This window comes from Tenrec ecaudatus, chromosome 5 (assembly GCF_050624435.1).
Source record: "Tenrec ecaudatus isolate mTenEca1 chromosome 5, mTenEca1.hap1, whole genome shotgun sequence".
Taxonomy (NCBI): domain Eukaryota; kingdom Metazoa; phylum Chordata; class Mammalia; order Afrosoricida; family Tenrecidae; genus Tenrec; species Tenrec ecaudatus.
Window position 1 is genome coordinate 173976581 of NC_134534.1, and position 19783 is coordinate 173996363.

Below are 19783 nucleotides of genomic sequence, written 5' to 3' on the forward strand. Positions count from 1 at the left end.
AGCTTGGACTTGGGGGAGAGACAGTATTCAATTTGCCCTAGTTTGGGTAAGTACGCTTGGTTGGAGGACGTAACTTCTAGGCTTTGACTTTTATTAACTAGCAATTGGGGAGCCCAGGTGGCTTAGTGGGTTATAAGCGGGGCTACTCACCAAAGATCCTCTCGAAGCCACCAGTCACTCCGAGGGAGGAAGAGAAGGCTTTCCTACTCCTGTAAAGATGTAGTCTTGAAAACCCGTAAGGGCAGCTCTACCCTGTCCGATGGGGTCCCATGAGTCAGAATTGACTCAATGGCAGCAAGTTTGGTTCATCCCTGTTCGGAGATGTACAGGAGGTGGGGGAGGGGACCAACTTACACGGGGGTGTAGGTGGATGGGTCTTGTTACATGGACCTATTAGAGATTCAAGTGGAGATGAGCATCGGTCAGTTGGATTGACGTAGCGGAACTATATACACTTAAGTGGGTATATACCCTTAAGTGGAGAGGTCATTCATTCACTCAACCAATATTTTTTTAAGTACCAGCTGTGTGCCAGGCAGTGAAAAAGGTTAAAAATCTACCCTTTTATGGAACATAAATTCTCCTATAGAAAAAAAGACTGGAATGGGAGTTAACCAGCATTTATCTCTTTATTTACATGGATTATGTTTTGAAGAGATGCTTTTTTTCACCTTTTTCAGAACTTAGTGTCCAAAAGAGTAAGGTATTCATTCCATTAAGTGTACCTCGACTTCTTGCCCCCTGTCATTTAATTTTCCATTGCTCCCAAACAAATAGCAGCCATTTTTATGCATCCTTTCAAAGACATAGTAGTTAAATTCAAGTGAATTGATGATTGGATCCACTTTTAATCTTTAATATTAGGCAGGCATGTCTGGATAATCTTAATTTTTGGAAAAACAAGAGAACTGTTATCCCAAGATTTATCACACATTATTATTTAAGAGTTCTCTCAGTAATCAGTCAATCAGAATATTCAGAGTCATCTGGCTTTTTTTCTGGGTTTTATTGGGGGCTCATACAGCTCTTACAACATTCCATACATCAGCTGTATCAAGTAAATTTGTACATATGTTGCCATCATCATTTCTAAAACATTTTCTACTTGATCCCTTGGTATAAGCTCCTCTCCCTCCCTAGCCCTCCCCCATGGGTTTTAATCTTAACTGTGATGTCTCTATACATTGCATAATCCTTGTGTTAACTATCTTTAAGAATACAGTGAAGCCTGTGAGAGCCGGAACATGATGTTACTGCCTTGTTTTCCATCTTTGATGGTTGGGACTCATAGCCACCCTACAGGGCAGAGTAGAAGTGCACAGGTTTTCAAGGCTGTCAGTATTTACAGGAGCAGAAAGCCTCATCTTGCTCCTTGGAGCAGCTTGTGGGTTTGCCCTGCTCACCTGTGGTTTATGGCTGAACATGTCACCCACTGTGCCATCAGGGCCTTTGAGTCGGAATTGATGAAATGGTAGTGCGCTTTTCATTTGATTTTTACCACCTCTTGTTTATAGCTCATTTTAGTGAACAGTTTCCTCCTTATACAGGTTCCGGCTTTTGTAGGTTTTATTTTAGATACAGTCATCCTTATGTTACTACTTTGTATTCACATTTTCATTGGAAAGGTCTGTTGGAGATGTTGGGCCGGCAGTTCCTTGATCTTTCACACCATGAGACAATGAGTAGTGTTAAGATCATGTTAGCGTCAGCAGCAACTTTGGGGGATAAAGATGAAGCCCATTAATTAAGTCACTTGGGGGAAAGAGCTTTACAAATTTGTAACACTTTGGATAGTGTTGGCATTTGATTTTCTTTTTTTAATGATTAAAAAAATTATTTTGTTGGGGGCTCTTACAGCTCTTACCACAATCCATACAGTGAGCTCTCCTTGGTTATATACTTTCTGTGTAAATTGGTCTGCCCTTTTCCCCGAGATTGTTCTTGATTTAAGAATTGTTTGGTTTTTCTTGTTGTTTTGTTATTGCTTGCTCTTTTTAATTTTTTTTACCTGAGACTTAAGTGAGCAACTAGCTTCTATAGTCTTTGACAGAAAATCTTTAGTGGCACTTTTTGGAGCATTGGGCATAATTATTATGCATAAGATTATACTGTGAGATAGCTGTAGTAAGTGTGTTGTTTTTTTAAGCCCGATAAATGTATTGGCAGGAATGCCCTACTTGAAGATTAGTTATCAAAAGCAATTTTTCTTAAATAATGTAACATTCTGAATTGATACTTTAAAAATTTTGTCTTTGAATTGTAGCCTGATTTATTTGTGTATTTGAATTTTTAATAAATCCAATTGAGGTTTTATTTTTTGCTACTCTCGTCAGACTATGAGCTTCTTGAAGGCAACCTCTAGTGTCTGGTCTGGAGTAAACGCTTCCACTAGACGATAATAGTCGTCACCCCTGAACCCACTGCTTTGACTCCGCTTCCGCTATAGTGACCCTAGATAGGGTTGTAAGTATCTGTTAACTGGAAAATTTAAATATTGTTCTATTGTAGGTTTGCGTTCAAAGAGAAATGTAGGGATTGTTTCTTAAGTTTATCAACTTCATTTTAATTCAGATGGAAAGAAAATACAGGGGACTTTAAGACATGTATTTGCTTTGTAATTATTTTAGACTCATAGGAAAGTTGTAAAAATAATACAGAGCCCTAATTTTCCTAATAATGATAGGGACATGACCAGAATACAGTGACAAAAACCAAGGAAATGAACATTGGTATCCCATAATTAAACTGTAGACATTACTTGTGTTCCACTGGTTTTTTTCCATTAGTGCCCTGTTCAAAGTTTTCACCTCTCATGCCAGGCTTTGTTTTGAGGCTTTGTTTTGCCCCTTTCCACTGTATTTTTGGCAATTAGGATTATAGATTTATAGTTCTAATCAACCCCCCCTCAAATTTCTTCCTTAAAAAAAAAAGTATATCGTAAACTTGAAAGTTGTAGAAAATTGATGGAAATGACATTTGTGGAATACTTTAAAAATTTTATCTTTTGTTGAGATTTAGATGGGGGTTTACATTTCAGCTCATCATTATTTTAATTTAGCAATTTAAATAACATAAATACACCCCCTAATAGCTTCCCCTACTTTTTCCTTCATCTTCCATGTGAAGAACATGATTTCCCATTTATTCATATTCGCACCTGTTTACCCTCTAGCATACTGCTTCCTCTGTCTTCCCTTTTCACCTCACCCCTGGTAACGTCAAAGCCTCTCGGCATGGAAACCTTTATCTTGTTTTTCCTTTTTCTTTTATAGCAGTGGTCTCATATAATATTTGTCCTTTTGTGATTGATTAACTTTACTCAGCAGGTTCAGTCATATCATGCTGTGCTTCACAGTTTCATTATTGTTCTTTAAAAACTCTGCCATTGAGTCAATTCCAACTCATTCTAGGGCCCTATAGGGCAGAGCAGAACTTCCCATCTGGGAATCCGAGACTGTAACAGTTAACAGAAGTAGAAAGTCTCAGCAGCTGAGTGCCTGATGGCTTCAAACTGCTAACCTACAGTTAGCTGCCGAACATGTGACCCACTGGGCCATGCTGGTTCTTGAGTCAAGTACTATTCTGTTATGTGTGTGGCAAGTTTATGTGTCCATTCTTCCCTCAGGTTGTTTCCAGCTTTCTCCTATTGTGACCACTGCTGTGATGACTGTGACTATGCATTTATTCATGCTAGTTATTAATTCTTTAGGGGTATATATGTATGTACATACATATATATACACCGAGTTAATGGATTGCTGGGGCTTGTGGTATTTCTATTCCCAAGTTGTCAAGAGTTTAAAAGATGAGTTGTATTGGGTAAATCTGTACACGACCGCTTTAGAGTATTGAAAAGTAAAGATGTTACTTTGAGGACTAACATGCCTCTGACCCAAGCTATGGTATTGTCAGTTGCCTCTTATGCTTGTGAAAGTTGGACACTGAATAAGGAAGACCAAAGAAGAATAAACCATTTGAATTGTGCTGGAGAAGAATATTGAAAGTACCATGGACTGCTAAAAGGACAAACCGATCTGTTTTGGAAGAAGTACGGCCAGAGTGCTCCTTAAAGGCAAGTATGGCAAGACTTTATCTTGCATACTTTGGTCATGCTATCGGTAGAGACCAGTCCTTGCTTGGTAAAATAGAGGGACAGCGAAAGAGGAAGGCCCTTAAGGAGATGGATTGACAGAGCGGCTGCAATAGTGGGCTCAAGCATAGGAACAATTGTGGGATGCTTCAGGACCGGGTGGTACTGTACTCTGTTGTGCATTGGGTCGCTATGGGTTGGAACCGATTGCATGGAACCTAACAATTGTTTGAGGAAGTGCTATACCACTTGCATGGTAGTTACATAGTTTTAAGTCCCACCAGCAGTGTATGAGGGTTCTGATCTCTCCCTACCCTCTTCAATGTTCCTTTTTTTAAAAATAAAACTTTGCTATCAATGCTGGGGTGAGGCGTTATCTCACTGCTTTGATTTGCATCTCCCAGATGGCATTTCTTCTTAAGTTTGTTGGCTGCCTGCCTGGATGTCTTTGGGGAACTGTCTGACCATGCCCTCTGTATATGGAGTGAGGTATGGGTCCTATTTTATTCTTCTCCAAATGGAAATCCAATTTTGCCAATACCGATTTTAGTGTATTTTGACCCTTTGTCAAAAATCAGTTGTCTCTAAGTAAATGGATTTCTTTTTGGGTTTGCTGGTTTGTTCTTTTGGTCTCTATCCATCCTTGTGCTGGTGCAAGGCTGTTGGACTTTCTAGTGGACTTTGAGGTCCGGAAATGAGAGGCTTCCTACTTTTTTCTTCTTTTTAAGTAGTGCTTCACTTATTCTGAGTGTCTTATTTGTGGAATACTTTAAAAATTTAATTCTTCTGCTTGTGATTTGAGTGAACGTTTATAGAGCAAATAAACATTGAAACAATTCATGCACAGTTAGTTTTGTGGTATGGATTGAAATCTCTCGCCACAATGTAACAACAGTCTTCCCACTCACTTCTCTGTGTTTACCGCTTTTCTTTGTCCTTTCTGTCTTTGCTGAGCTTCAACCTTGGGCACATGCTGCCATTTTGATAGCTGATGCTTGATTGCTCTAATGAGTTTGTACCTCTTTGTTGTTGATGGTAACTTTCTTTGGCCCAAAGTTGAACCATCCTTTACTCCCTGTCATTGAGTTGACCCCGATTTGTAACTCTTTCGGACTAGGTAGAGCTGACCCTTTGAGGATCTGAGACTGTAACGCATTACAGGAATAGAAAGCCCTGTCTTGCTCCCAAGGCGCAGCTTGTGGTTTTGAACTGCTGACAGCGGTTAACGGCCAAGTGTGTAACCTCTGTGATGACAGGGTGAGTTCACTTCCAGAATTGATTGGTGTCAAGGACCATAGCCTCAATTCTACATTTCTTTTTTTGTGTGCGTGCAACATTAATGATTTTGTTCAATAATTTCCATATTACCAACTTTTTTAAAAGACCAGTTGTGTTAGGCTGAGTTGACAGGAGAAACAAATCCAGAGACACGCATGTATGTATAAGAAAGAGCTTTATAACCCAAGAGTAATTGTACATGAAGAAACCATCCCAGCCCAGTCCAGATCAAGTCCATAAGTCTGATATTGGCTCATAGGTTCGATACTAGTCTATAACTTCCTCTTCAGACTTACGCAACACATGCAATGATGCCGAATATAGGAAGATCACAGGCCAGTGTGTGGAAAGTTTAGTGGATCTAGAAGCATCTCCAGGGCTTTGGCTCCATGTGACTTGTCGACAAAGAAGAAGCAGAGAGAGTGTGTGTCCTGCCTCAAGGGAGGAAGAGAGGCTGTGACCTGACTGCCAGGCTAGACTCCACTCTTCATTCTGTTTATCAAGTTGATATGAAATTATGTAGCCACCACACCAGTATATCTGGTCTTTTTTATGTTTCTTGTTTATGTTCCATGTTTTACACCCACACTATCCAAGATATCCTATTATGATCCCTTTCTGAGTGGTCAACTAAGGTAGCAGGGTACCATCTTGTTCTGATCTCTGGGTCATGGAGGGTGAAGTTCATGTGATCTTTTAATCCCTTTGACTAATTGCTTTCTTGGGTCTTTGGTTTTCTTCACTCTTTGTTGCTCCAGATGGGAAGAGTGATAGATGAATCTTGGATGGTCCTCTATCTTTTCAGACCAAGGTTGCTATTCACCAAAGTAGAATGTAAAACATTGTCTTTGTAGACTCTTGTTAAGACAGTTGACTTTAGTGTCTCTTTAATCTGTAATCTTGAACTACTAGATCTGGTGACTTATTCCTTCAAGGATTTGGTTCATGGCTAAGATCTGTAGTTCAGATCTTATTGCAATAACAACCATTAAAACTGGAACCTCCAGATAACAAAGATATCCACTTAGAGCATGATTTAAGTGTTTAGGTCCATTCTTATAGTTTGTTTTACTCTGAAAGGATGGTCGCATTTTAGTGTGCACCAATGACAGAGCAGTCATTGAGCTAGTTAGATATGAAATAGCCGATTAGTTTTTGGGTCTGCCTTTGGAAATGGAAAGTAGGTATTACAGCTGAGTCTTAAATATTTCCTTGCTTTGTGTATTTAGGATGTAACTTAACTTAGACCACTGAATAGTTATCAAGGAGATCCGAGGCTGTAAGTCTTTCTTCTACAGAGTGGCTGGTGGGTTTGAAACGTTGACCTTGGCACCATAGGACAGTACCATTGGATCTCTTTAGGACCCACTGCCATGGAGTCAGTGCTGACTCATTGAGCCCTGTGGGTTCCCCAGACTGTAACTGTTTACCGGAGTAGAAAGCCCAGCCGTTCTCTCTCAGATCTGCCTCAGATCTGCCGGTGGTTTTGAACTGCTGACTATGCACTGCCAGGGCTCCTCTCTTTGGTCTAGCATACCAAAGATGAAAAGCAAGATGACTGTTATGAAGTTGACCCTGACTCACAGGCACCCTATAGGACAGGGTAGACTGCTCTTGTGAGTTCCAGAGACTCTAACACTTTATGGGATTGTAGAAAGCCTCATTTTTCTCTCCTTGAGTGGCTGGTGGTTTGAGCTGCTGACCGGGAAGTTAGTATCCCTGTGAGGACTAGCCTAACTGGCCAAACCCTGTCTTTTGCCTATTTTTGAAAATAAAAGTTTATTGTAATCTAACCAGGCTATTTTTTAAAACATATTGTGAATAGCTGCTTTTGTGCTAACAGTGGTTGAGATGAATAGTTGAAACAGAGACTAAATAGCCCTCCAAAGCCTCAAATGTTTACAGTTCTTTTATTTGCTAATCTCTTAGTCCAGAGGTTCTCAGCCTTCCTAATGTGCAACCTTTAATACAGTTCCTCATGTGTGATGACCCCCAGCCTTAAAATTATTTTTGTTGCTACTTCATAACTGTAATTTGGCTACTATTATGAATTGGGCGACCCCTGTGAAAGGGTTGTTCGACTCCCAAAGGGTTGCGACCCACAGGTTGAGAACTGCTGTCTTGGGCAATTAGTCTCTCCTTACTCCACCCCTTTCTTTGGGAAATCACTCATGGTGCTCTTTGCTCTACTGTGTCTGTCTGAACAGGTTGTGTTATAATCTGTATATATAGCTGCTGTCTTAAGAATAACTTCCTGCTCTCCTGTACCCCGTTTGCTGGATTCGTAGACTTTCTTGGTTGATTTCATTCCCTCCCTGGTAGTGTAGTGGCCACACCTCGGGCTGCTAACTCAGAGTTACAGTTCACAACCACCCTCTGTGCCCCCAGAGAAGGACAAGGTTTTCTACTCCCATAAAGAGTTTACATGGTCTTGGAAACCCTCAGTGGTGGTTCTGTCCTGCCCTGTAACCTCAACCATGAATCAGAATTAATGGTAATTGAGGGGTTTCATCTATCTATTCCCACTCTCAGTACCATAATGTGTTAGTTTAAGTACTTTAGAGAAACAAATCCACAGAAACTCATGTATAAGAGAGAGTTTTATATAAAGTTTAAGTGTACATCAAGAAAACATCCCAACCCAGTGCTGCTCAAGCCCACAAGTCCAACATTAACCCATATGTCGGACACCAATCCACAAAGCCCTCCTCCATCTCTCAAAACACACACTATGACACCGACTGCAGGAGGAAAGCGAAATCAGTGTGTGTGTAAGCATCTGTATCCACATAGCTGCTCCAGCACCCAGGGCTGCATCTGGTAGGTCCATGCGGCTTCACCTTGGGTATGTCTTGCAGGAAGTGAGCCTTGCCAGCTGAAGCAGAGAACTGGTTAGAGGCAGCTGCACCCTGGTCTAACCATCACAAAGCAAGAAACCCGAGAGCTAGAAAGGCGAGGCTCACCAATCCATTTATCTCTCAGTCCTTCAATTAACCCCGCATGTGTTTGTCAGCCAGGTTGGCACAATAAACCACTTCATACCTATCTATCTATCTATCTATCTATCTATCTATCTATCTATCTATCTATCTATCTATCTAACTATCTTACAGTAGAGTTCTTTGAAAAAAGGATGCAAAAGAAGTAAGTTATTTGCGCTTACTGCATTCTGGTCTCATACATCATTGATAATTTCCCTTGACACAATTCTAGGTGGTTAGTCTTACTGAGAAATTTGGAAGCATTGCTTTGTATTATCTTCCAACTTCTAGTACTTATAGGATAAAAGGGTTCATGGAGTGTGGTGTGCCCTGTTTGTATTTTCTGCAAGTTTGGGGGCCTCTTATTTCCATTGTTCTAACTGTCATTTAAAAAGTGCCTTGGTACTGACTTTTAATAATCCAGTATGCTTGGTCTTCAGTAGGTCCTTTGAATCTGAAAACCCATGTTTTTCACTTCTAGGATTATTTTTATTTTATAAGATTCTTATTAATTTAATGCTATAGCTTGGATTAATATTTTCTTGTAAAAAGGGTTTCCCTTTCTGGTTTCTCTTATGTACTTTATTTTCCTTGCTATCTGAAAATATCAATGTTAATGATTTATTTCTTTTTACAATTCTCAATCTGGAAAATTACATAATAAAAGAATATGATAGCCCTCTACCTATGTACTTGTCATACGGCCTCAGCAGTTATCAATTCGTGAGCAAGCGCTTTAGTTTTTTTAAAAAGAGAGCAGCCAGTTTATTAAGATGGCAAATTCAATGTCTTTTAATTAAAATACTGATAAGATTCATTAAATGTAATTAGTTAATTTGGTCATCTATACAGTTAGTTGCACATATTAATACACATACATATAAAGGTAGTTTAAGATTTATATTTTTAAGAATCTCCAAAAAAAAAAAAAAAAACAAAACAAAAAAAAAAAGAATCTCCAAATAAAAATGAAATTAAAAGAGCCAAAACCAAAGACCCAGCAAAAAAAACCTACACTGCAGGTCAACATCCCTTATAAGGTTAGATGCAAAGCACCAACAATCAGAATCCACTGGCATATTACAAGTCATATACTATGACCGAGGGAGAGTGATTATGGGAATACAGGGCCTCAACGTTAGAAAAACAATCAGTATAATACCCCACAGCAATTAAACAAAGGAAAAATACCACATGACCATTGCTGCGGACACCAAAAGAGCATTTTATAAAATCCAACACCCTTTTCTGATGAAAGCACTCACACAAATAGGAATAAAAGAGAAATTACTTCATATGATCAAGATCTTATATGAAAAGCCATTCATCAGTATTATACTTAATGGAGAAAGTTTGAGGGCTTTTCCTCTTGAAGTTGGGAACAAGACAATAGTACCTGCTCTCTCTCCTGACACATTATTATTCTTTAATGTTGCATAGTATCATTAAATATACCATTTAATGTTTCTCCATTCTTCCATTGATGGGCATTTATGTTGTTTCCAAATTGTGTGTATATATATATTCATGTCTCACCTCTTATTTCTCTAGGATATAGACCAAGTAGAAGCTCTTTAATTTTGATTTGATTTAATTTAATTTTGAAGATTATTTCAGTTGTAAATATTTTGGGAATTAAAAAATATATAATGCAAAGGGCCTTAAATGTTTTTATTTTTTAATGTTTTTATATTTACTTATTTATTTTAACCTTTTATTATGTACTCATACAACTCTTATCACAATCCATACATGTACATACATCAATTGTATAAAGCACATCTGTACATTCTTTGTCCTAATCATTTTCTTTTCTTCTTTTTTTTTTACTTGAGAATAAAATTAAAAAAAAATTTTTTTAATCATTTTATTAGGGGCTCATACAACTCTTATCACAATCCATACACATATATACATCAATTGTATAAAGCACATCTGTACATTCTTTGCCCTCATCATTTTCAAAGCATTTGCTCTCCACTTAAGCCTTTTGCATCAGGTCCTCTTTTTTTTTCCCCCTCCCTCCCCACTCTCCTCTATCATATTTTTAAATTTTTTAATGAAATTTTTGAAGCTCTCTTTTTTAAATTTAAATTTTTATTTATTTTAATTATTTTTGCTCCCTTACTTTTGATGCTCCCTTAATAAATGCAATACTTTGATTTTATAATTAATATTATAAAAATTAGTAATTTCCTAAGGACATCATATCCCATCATTATTCAATTTCAAGTAGGGTCCTGAGTATTATTTAAAATAATTTGTTCTAATCTGGGTGCAGATCAAGTCTATACCTGATGTTTGATGACTGCATTTTTAAGTCTCTTAATTTGATTCTGCATTTATCTCTCTGCACTGTGTTTTTGCCCTATTTCCTTTAGATCTTGTTGTCAATTTATCCTTAAATTGACTAATATATTTTTTATGCAGCTTCAGTGAAATGAAGGGACTTAAATTTACCAGCTGTATTAAATTTTCAGTTGGGCAAGCAGGGAGTTTAATAGATTTATCAGCATACTTTCTGTCACAATTATTTTTCTGCCTGATTTTTCACCCTTCTGAGCGTCTGTCCCAACTGTGCAAATATCTACTCTATCGTAGACAGCGATTCCGTTCTAGATACCTGTGACTGCTGAGCCTGTCCAAACTGAACCCGCTAAAGGCCAGTCTGAGCATCCAGTAGAGAATTTGTAAGCGTCGTCTATAATATAGGGAGTGCGTCAAAGCCTGCAACTGCACCCCAGGAGAAAGGTGAGGCTTCCTGCTCCTGTAGAAGGTTACAGTCTCTGAAACCCCCAGGGGCAGCTCTTCCCTGTCCTGTACGGTTGTCAAGAGACAGATTTGACTTGATGACAGTGGTTTTAGTTTTGGTGTATAATATAGGCCTGCTTTTATTATAGGGAAAAAAGTAATGGAAAGGGAAAGTTGTCAAATTTTTGAATACTGTTAAGAAAAAAAGTGAAGCCCTTCCTTTAAGAGATATCCAGATAATTATAATTTAGGGTAGCTAAATGCTCTCGTACAGCAGTTCTCAACCTGTGGGTCTTGACCTCTTTGGGGGTTTGGAATGGCCCTTTCACAGGGGTCACCCAATTCATAACAGTAGCAAAATTAAAGTTATGAAGTAGCAACGAAATTAATTTTATGGTTGGGGTCACAACAACACGAGGAACTGTCTGAAAGGGTCGCGGCATTAGGAAGGTTGAGAACCACTACTTTAGTAGAATTGTCAAATTCTCAGTTATGCTTGGGTTAGGGAATATTACTCAGTTTGCATAAAAAGCATATATTCCCAGATGAAGGTTTATAGTTGGGTAGTTTGGTAAATGGGGAGTAGAACTGAAGTAATGAAAAGAGAAACATTTTAATTAGAGAAAATAATTAAGGACAAGGCAGGCTATGTGGAGCAGTCTAGTATGCCCACGAACTTTGAGCAAAGAGAACTTACTTTAATGCCAGAGCAAGGAGCCCATGGGGAGAGGGAACTGGAGACGAACGCAGGTCTAGGTAAGGTGATGGCAGCTCTGTGCGCCATGGTACCAACGAGCCTCCACCCGATGCTGTCTATTGTGGGAAACAGCAAACAGCGCTCAGTACAAGACTGACATGTCAACTTTTTTATTTTCAAATCCTTATACATACATACATGCAGTCACTAAACTGCTTTATTGTGAATTAGGTGACGGTTTACTGAGCAGTACTCAAATCTACCTAATCGCTTCTCGGCCTTTTGGCTTAGAGCAAGTGTAGTACTCAAATCTACCACCACTTAATCCGCTTCCTTCCTGTTTCCAGTTTTTGCCGGTGGTCTTTGACTAAAAATGCCACCCGTCTGATCACTGCTTCCTCAAAGCTGTTAACTTTAGATTTAGAGATCGAGAAGCTGGTGGCTTCTCTTTACAGTACATAGACCCTTGATGTACTGAGAAAAACGAAAGCATTGCTTCAGTAGGACTACAAAAGTGCATTGAGTGACATGGCTGGCCACCTCCCGCTGTACAAGGGGAATTAGAATTCAACTCAACAGAGGCCCCAGGTTGATTCCTATTTGTCTGAGGTCAGACATATCTCCACCCTTCTATCTTAACCAATTCTGCTTCCAACTTCTCCCCTCCCTGCCCCCCTCCCAAGTCACTCTGCTTCTGGGTTTGAAATTTTATCGCAGTGGGTACCCAGAACTCCCAGACTACAGTGACAATGATAGGGTTTGTTGGGGACTCTGAGACAGGAAGACTGAAGAAGAATGTGCGTGTGTGGATTATGGTGCTAGCCAGCAGTATTGCAAGTACCACAGACTGCCCAAAGAAGGACATTTGTCCTGGAAAAAGTACAGCCATAACGCGCCTTAGAGTCACAAGTAGTAAGATCTCACCTCACTTACGTTAGGCATGCCTGGAGCGACCAGTCTCTGGCGAAAGGATATCATTCTTGGAAAAGCAGCGGGAAAACAAGAAAGAGTAAGACTCTTGACAAGACGGACTGACACAGTGGCTACCACAATGGGCTCAGGCAGAGGAACAATTGTGAAGATGGTGCAGGACCAGGCAGTGTTTTCGAGGGTCCCTAACACAACAGGGAAGTTACAGATTACAATTAGAGATCAGAAATGCTCAAGATACAGTTCTTCTGATAAAGAACACCTATTCTCGGATGTGCCTACATACCTGTCTCTTTGGTTTTCAGCCTCTCGCCCAGATGCGCCCTTGCCATCCTCTAAACTCTCCTGATAAGTTTCTGAAGTGTTCCCCACTCCACAAGTGGGGCTCTGCCGAAAGGGAAAGCTGTAACATCCAGCCTCTTGGTAGATACTGTTGTTTGTCTCTGCTGCTGCCTTCTCTCCACCCAGTCTCTGATTGACAGCCTTCCATCTCCTGCATGGAGGAGGCTAGTGACTTAGTGGGCGACCAACTGCAAGGCCAGCGGTTGACTTGATGGTTGTGAATGAGTGAGTCTCCTGGATTAAGGAACTCTGGTGGTGGTTTGGGTTAGTGTTGGGTTGCTGCCATAGGTTAGCAGTTCAAATCCACTAGCCGCTCCATGGGAGAAAGATGAGGCTTACATATAGCATGCCATAGTTTAATCACATCAAGCAGTGTTGTACAATTGCGTAGTTCCCTTTTTTTCTGCTTTGGATAGGGTTTGTTTTAAACTCACCAATCCTTTCATTAGATATCTGTATTCTTTATCTGCACGGTCTCATGTAGTCATGTGGTGGGAGTTACAAAGAATCTCGCTAAAAGGGCATGTTAAATACTTCACTCACTGTACTACAGGGGCCAACCCTCTTCTAGGTGTGTGTTTGACTTTTCTTTTCATTCTTTGGAATCTGTTCTTGATTTCTTGGGATGGAAAGAGAAAAGGCCCAGACCTTTCTCCAGCCGATGGTAACTAGGGCCCGGTTACTCGGCTCTTTCCTGCTTCCTTCTCTCTTTGTCCTACATCTTCTGTCCCTTTCTTCCAACCTTCTCCCCCAAGGTGAGTGACAGGAGGAAGGATGTTTCATCTTTGTTAGCATATTCTGTATTCTTGTTTGATGTTTCAAAGTTCTAGTACTAAGGGAAGACTTTGGGGAAGATATTAAAATATATGTCAGAATCCCTGTTCCGTTGTGCAGTTTAACTTAAAACTTTCTCTTGTAACTCTGCTCTGGTGTGATTTGAGAAGGATTTAGAATCTACTTTGAGCCAAGTTTCTAGCCCTGAAGCCATTTTGTGTCAGAAACAGCTACCAAGAAAGCAGTTTGCCTATTAGGCAAAAGGAGCCTTGGTGGCTCACCTGTGAACTCACCTGAGACAGGGCTCCCGGCTGGAACGATGCTGTTAGTAAGGGAATTGTGGGACTGGATAACCGTGAGACGTTCAAAGACATCTGTTCTAGCCCTGTGAGATCTTTTAGCCCTTCTTTCTAGTCTACGATTATGTGATTTTTGCTTTCATCCCTGCTTGTTAGAATACAAGTGTAACTTTTCCTTCTTAATCATTTTCCAAACCAGTACTCCAAGAAGCGCTTTCCTATTCTTGAATCTTCTTATAGCGAGTGGTGGTTGCTTCCTACTGCCTTCCGCCACTCCCAGTCCATGACCCAGATTAAAAAGTGTTAAATACAAGGTTTGGGGGCTCAGAGCCTTATTGGATAGCTCATATTTCTCCTGATATGAGTTGGCTTTATGGTTACCTGTATTTCACCTTCCTGCTCTTAGACGGAACTCTTTAGAACAACATGTGTGAACCTAAATAGTTTGTATTAAGAGCTTTTCATTTCGCAGAAGTTTCTAGTGAATGTACATATTGTACAGAATTTCTTGTCTGGAGAGTCATATAAAGGTGTTTATTAGGTTCAATCCTTTTTCACAGATCTGCTATTAATTATGTGGTGCTTTAAAAAAATCTAATCTTGTAGAATACATGCTAACATTATTTGTTTTTAATTAACAGATTTCAACACTAAACTTGCACAATGTCTTTGAAGCCAAGAGTTGTAGATTTTGATGAAACATGGAACAAACTTTTAACGACAATCAAAGCTGTTGTCATGTTGGAATATGTCGAAAGAGCAACGTGGAATGATCGCTTCTCGTATCCTTTAAATGAATTACCACAAATGTTCTGGAATTTATAAACTTGTTGCAAAGTGACATCAAGTTACGGTTATATAAACAGAAGAAATTTCTAGTGTAATTATTTTCAAATGTAATGTTCACATTTGTAAGGTTTTGGAAATCAGCAAACTTTTATGACCTTTTTTTTTTTTTGAGCACTTAGTCTATGCACCATTTTAGGCATTGGGAATGCAAATGTAAACAAACACTTCCCTTCCTTTTAGTGAAGGAAAAAGCCAATAAGTGGATTTAAAAAAACCCTGTATGTATTTGCTGTCAGCACGTCTAATTGAATAGGATCATTAGCTGTTGATGAATACTGTAGAGAAAAATGATTGAGGTAGGGGCATGGAGAATGTTTGGGTGTGTGTGTGCATGTGTGCGCCACCTGTAGAGAGGGCAAGCAAGCAAGTCCTGTTTTGCTGAGGAAGGTGATCCTGCAGCAGAGCCTGGGATCGGGTGAAGGAGGAAGGCATACATCTATGCCAAGCACGGATGACACTGTGCTTGGCAGATCTGAGGAATGACAAGTAAGCCAGTATGGATGATGTGCAGTGAACCAAGGAGGTGGTCACAAATGAGGCCAGAAAGGTAGCCAGAAGCCAGGTCATAGGGGCTCTTCGGGTTAGCGCTTTGGATTTTACACTAACTATAAAGGGAACAAACTGGTAAGAGAATTTTATTCACTGTGAGTGAAAATTGTGCAATGCTTTCCTAACCTCATCATAGACATTTGAGAGCCCTGGTAAATTTAGAAAGTTATCATCATTAGGTATACTCACAGGTTTGCCCACATGATATTTTTTTAGCCCTTAAAAGCTAATTTCATATGAAAAATACTTATGTTCATAATCTTTCTCTTAGTTTTCCTCTTTCCAATATAGACCCTTTGTTCTTTCTGAGATAATACAAAACCATTGTCTCTGGCCGTTGTGTACAAATAAGGCCTATAGAATATATACACTTAAAAAAAAAGAATATATACACTGTCGGGGGAGTAAAATGGAGGCAGAACCTACATCTTTTTATATTTTAAGCATTTTCTGCATGTGTTTTATGCCATACATTTTAAGCATATGTTTTATGGCATTTTCTAATTGAGTGCTCCTGGTGCTTGGATTACATAACCATATTTTTAGGGTACATCCTCATCTCTAGCTAGGCTAGACTTATTACTTTTAGTGTACTTTATCCATTTGATTAGAGACTTATAGTTACAAAGTGCTTATGAAGTTTTTTTTAGGTCTTAAAGACTCTAGAGATATCAGGAGAGGATTTGTTATCTTAAACCAGAAACAAAACTTGCTGTCATTGAGTGAATTCTGACTCATAGTGACCATGTAGGACAGATTAGAACTGACCCTGCTGAGTTACTGAGATTATAACTCTTTAAAAAAATTATTTTATTGGGGGCTCATATAACTCATCACAATCCATATATCCATCCTTTGTGTCAAGCACATTTGTCCGTTTGTTGCCTTCATCATTTTCAAAACATTTGCTTTCTACTTGAGCCCTTGGTATCAACTCCTCATTTATTCCCCTCTTCTCTGCCTCCCCCCATGAACCCTTGAAAATTTATAAATTATTATTTTGTCATGTCTTACACTGTCTGATGGCTCCCTTTACCCACTTTTCTGTTATCCGTCTCCTAGGGAGGGGTTATATGTAGATCCTTGTAATCAGTTCCCCCCCTTTTACCCCATCCTCCCCCACCCTCCTGGTATTGGCACTCTCACCACTGGTCCCAAAGGGTTCATCTGTCCTGGATTCCCTGTATTTCCAGTTCCTATCTGTATCAGTGTACATCCTCTGGTCTACCTGGATTTGTAAGGTAGAATTGGGATCATGATAGTGGGGGTCGGGGGGGAGGAGGAAGTATTTAAGAACTAGAGGAAAGTTGTATGTTTCATCATTGCTACACTGCACCTTGACTTGCTCATCTCCTCCCCACAACCCTTCTGTAAGGGGATGTCCAGTTGCCTACAGATGGGTTTTGGGTCCCTACTCTGTACTCCCCCTCATTCACAATGATGTGAATTTTTGTTCTTTGATGCTTTATAACTGATCCCTTAGACACCTTGTGATCACACAGACTGGTGTGATTCCATGTGGGCTTTGTTGCTTCTGAGCTAGATGGCCGCTTGTTTACCTTCAAGCCTGTAAGATCCCAGATGCTTTATCTTTTGATAGCTGGGCTCTATCAGCTTTCTTCACCACATTTGCTTATGCACACATTTGTCTTCAGCGATTGTGTGGGGAAGGTGAGCATCATGGAATGCCTATTTATTTATTTTTTTGAAATGCCAGTTTAAAAAAAAAAAGAAATGCCAGTTTAATAGAACAAAGTGTTCTTGCATTGAGGGAATACTTGAGTGAAGGCCCAATGTCCATCTGCAACCTTAATACTAAACCTATAAATATATACACATTGATCTATTTCCCCATCATTATATATAAATATATGTACGTATGTACCTACCTTTATTTAGACCTTTATTTATTTTAATTTTTTTCACAAGAGAAAAGCTTGTAGTTAGTTCAGGGATCGTTTGCTGGCCCTTAGGAGCGTTTTCCAGTCCAGTCTGTTGGGGCACCACGCCCTGGCCCCAAAGTCCACTTTCAGCATTCCCTGGGGACCTTGCCACTTATTTAGACCTTTATAAATGTCCTTTGCCTCCTAGTTCTTTCCTCTGTGTCCTTTTACTTTCCTCTTATCCCACTATCATGCTCAGTCTTCATTTGGGTTTCAGTAATTTCTCTCTGTTACGTTGCCCTTGATCAAGCCCTACCAGGCCTCTTACACTCTCCTCGCCCCTGATTTTGGATCACTTGTTCCCTTGGCCTTGAGATGGTAACTCTTTATGGGAATAGAAAGCCGTCTTTCTCCCAAAAAGCACTGGTAGTGTTTCAAACTGGGGACCTTGCAGTTAGTACACCACCAGGGCTCCATGTCTGTATCTAGACAAGGAGAGGCCAGTCCAGATGAGTCCAAATTATTGGCTAGTAACGGCTTTGACCCAATCCTCCTGCCATTCCTCTGACACCTAGTTGACTCCTTTCTGCTACAGCATATCAGCCACTGGTGTTGCCTGATGAGGACTTACCTGGTGCTCAAAACTTGATTAATGCCACTATTATTATTCACATGGTTTCATCTAGTAGAATAAGTGCTGAAGGACAATGACATGTAGATTAGGATGTCCTGAATCCAATGATAATAAAGGACAACATGCCAAGTGAGTAAGCTTTGTGTCTCAGAGCTGCTCAGACATAGCTGCATCTTCTCATGTTATATGCTCTTTTGTAGTCTCATGGTTATGTCCATTTGTCTATTAAACTAAATCTGATTGTGTAGATTGCTGGATACATTGATTTCCTAGAACCCCCGCTCCCCCACAAGTTTTAACCCCTCTGACATGGCCTTCACCATATCGTAAAACTGTAGATTCTCAATAAATATTTGAACTGAGTGCACTTTAAAAGTGAGCATGGTCTAGTATTCCATATCTTAAACTGCACACACGTGAAAGGAAATACAGTTTCTAATAGTGAGGTTGAGTCATTTCTCAGGTTTTAGGACATTCACAATGACGTGAAGACCTTAACAAGATAACTAGAGATATCTATGCGCTATGTGTGGCTTACCCTGAACCCCTTGGAGAAAGACTTTATACAGAAACGAAATTTTTTTTGGAAAATCACGTACGTCATTTGCATAAGGTAAGGAATGATGTGGTAAATATGTTGGTGGTTGCATAGGTATTTGCCTGACTGACTATTTTTATGTTGAATTTAACAAGCTCAACTTACTGCTCTGTACCTTAAACTGCTTCTTAAAAATTACATGTATTGAAGGTGTGTTAGCCACATTCTGTTGTTCTCTGTGGTAAAACCCTTTGCTACTGGTACATAAGTAGTAAATAAAGAAGTATCAGTGATTCAAATCAAAGTTTGTTCTGCTTTAAAATGGGGCTCTGTGTCCTAGATTGTGTTCGGTAGAACCATGCTTTCTCTTGTTCTTGATTCTCACAATTTGTATACCACTGATTTTGTCGGAGGTGGAAAAGGTATTAATTTCCATAAGTTAGAGTGATATCTATATATAATCATATATATTATATAGTATTATATAAGTAGCCAACTGTAGAAAAAAATGAATTTGAGGAAGCACTCGTACAAGGCAATAAAATGAAATATTCTTGTACTTTAAACGGATCATGATAAAATATTCTACTGCATGGATAGGACCTTAACGTCTCATCTTCTAATCTCAGAATGGGGAATGTCTGCTTTTTATGATGATTATTCACTTTCATTTCAAAGACTCATTTTTTTCCTTCACCTCTTTCCTTGTTATTGAAGGAAATTAAATTAGAATATAAATTGTTAATATAATGTATAGTGCTTGTTATTGAAATTATTTTAGAGCATAAGTTTTGATAAATTTTATAGCTTAAAAATGAAAATAATTAGCGATTTCTAAGTGAAAATATTTCCCCCCTTTATATAGAGGGTTCTGGAGTCTGAAGAACAAGTACTTGTTATGTATCATAGGTATTGGGAAGAATATAGCAAAGGTGCAGACTATATGGACTGCTTATATAGGTAAGTATGTCTTCCAGTGTTTGGTATTTTAAATGATAATTGCTTGGAGTCAACAGCTAGAGGAATAATTCATTATTTTTACCATTGAAATGTATAGAACTGAAACATTCCCTTCTCTGTGGACTTTGGGGCAAGGTCTATAGTCAGGCCACGTTGTTTACATGGGAGCTGGGTAGTAAGTATGTGGAAAGCCTTTATGTGAAAAGGAAAGCTGTATTTAATGGTATG

At 39.3% G+C, this 19783-nt stretch overlaps 1 protein-coding gene across 8 annotated transcripts in view; it reads left to right on the forward strand.

Annotated features, from left to right (window-relative positions):
- The window catches only part of CUL2 (cullin 2), a 59035-nt gene that overhangs the window by 2687 nt on the left and 36565 nt on the right, over positions 1-19783 (forward strand). For 3 of the 8 annotated variants that reach the window (XM_075550290.1, XM_075550296.1, XM_075550291.1), the window contains exons 2-5: positions 3913-4072; positions 14784-14924; positions 18568-18670; positions 19461-19555. In XM_075550290.1, coding sequence (XP_075406405.1) covers positions 14806-14924; positions 18568-18670; positions 19461-19555 — 317 coding nt within the window. In that variant the 5' untranslated portion in view covers positions 3913-4072; positions 14784-14805. Of the gene's footprint in view, positions 1-3912; positions 4073-4560; positions 4580-5325; positions 5348-14783; positions 14925-18567; positions 18671-19460; positions 19556-19783 lie in introns of those variants that run through there. The other 5 variants (XM_075550292.1, XM_075550293.1, XM_075550295.1 and 2 more) reach the window with 4 other exon arrangements.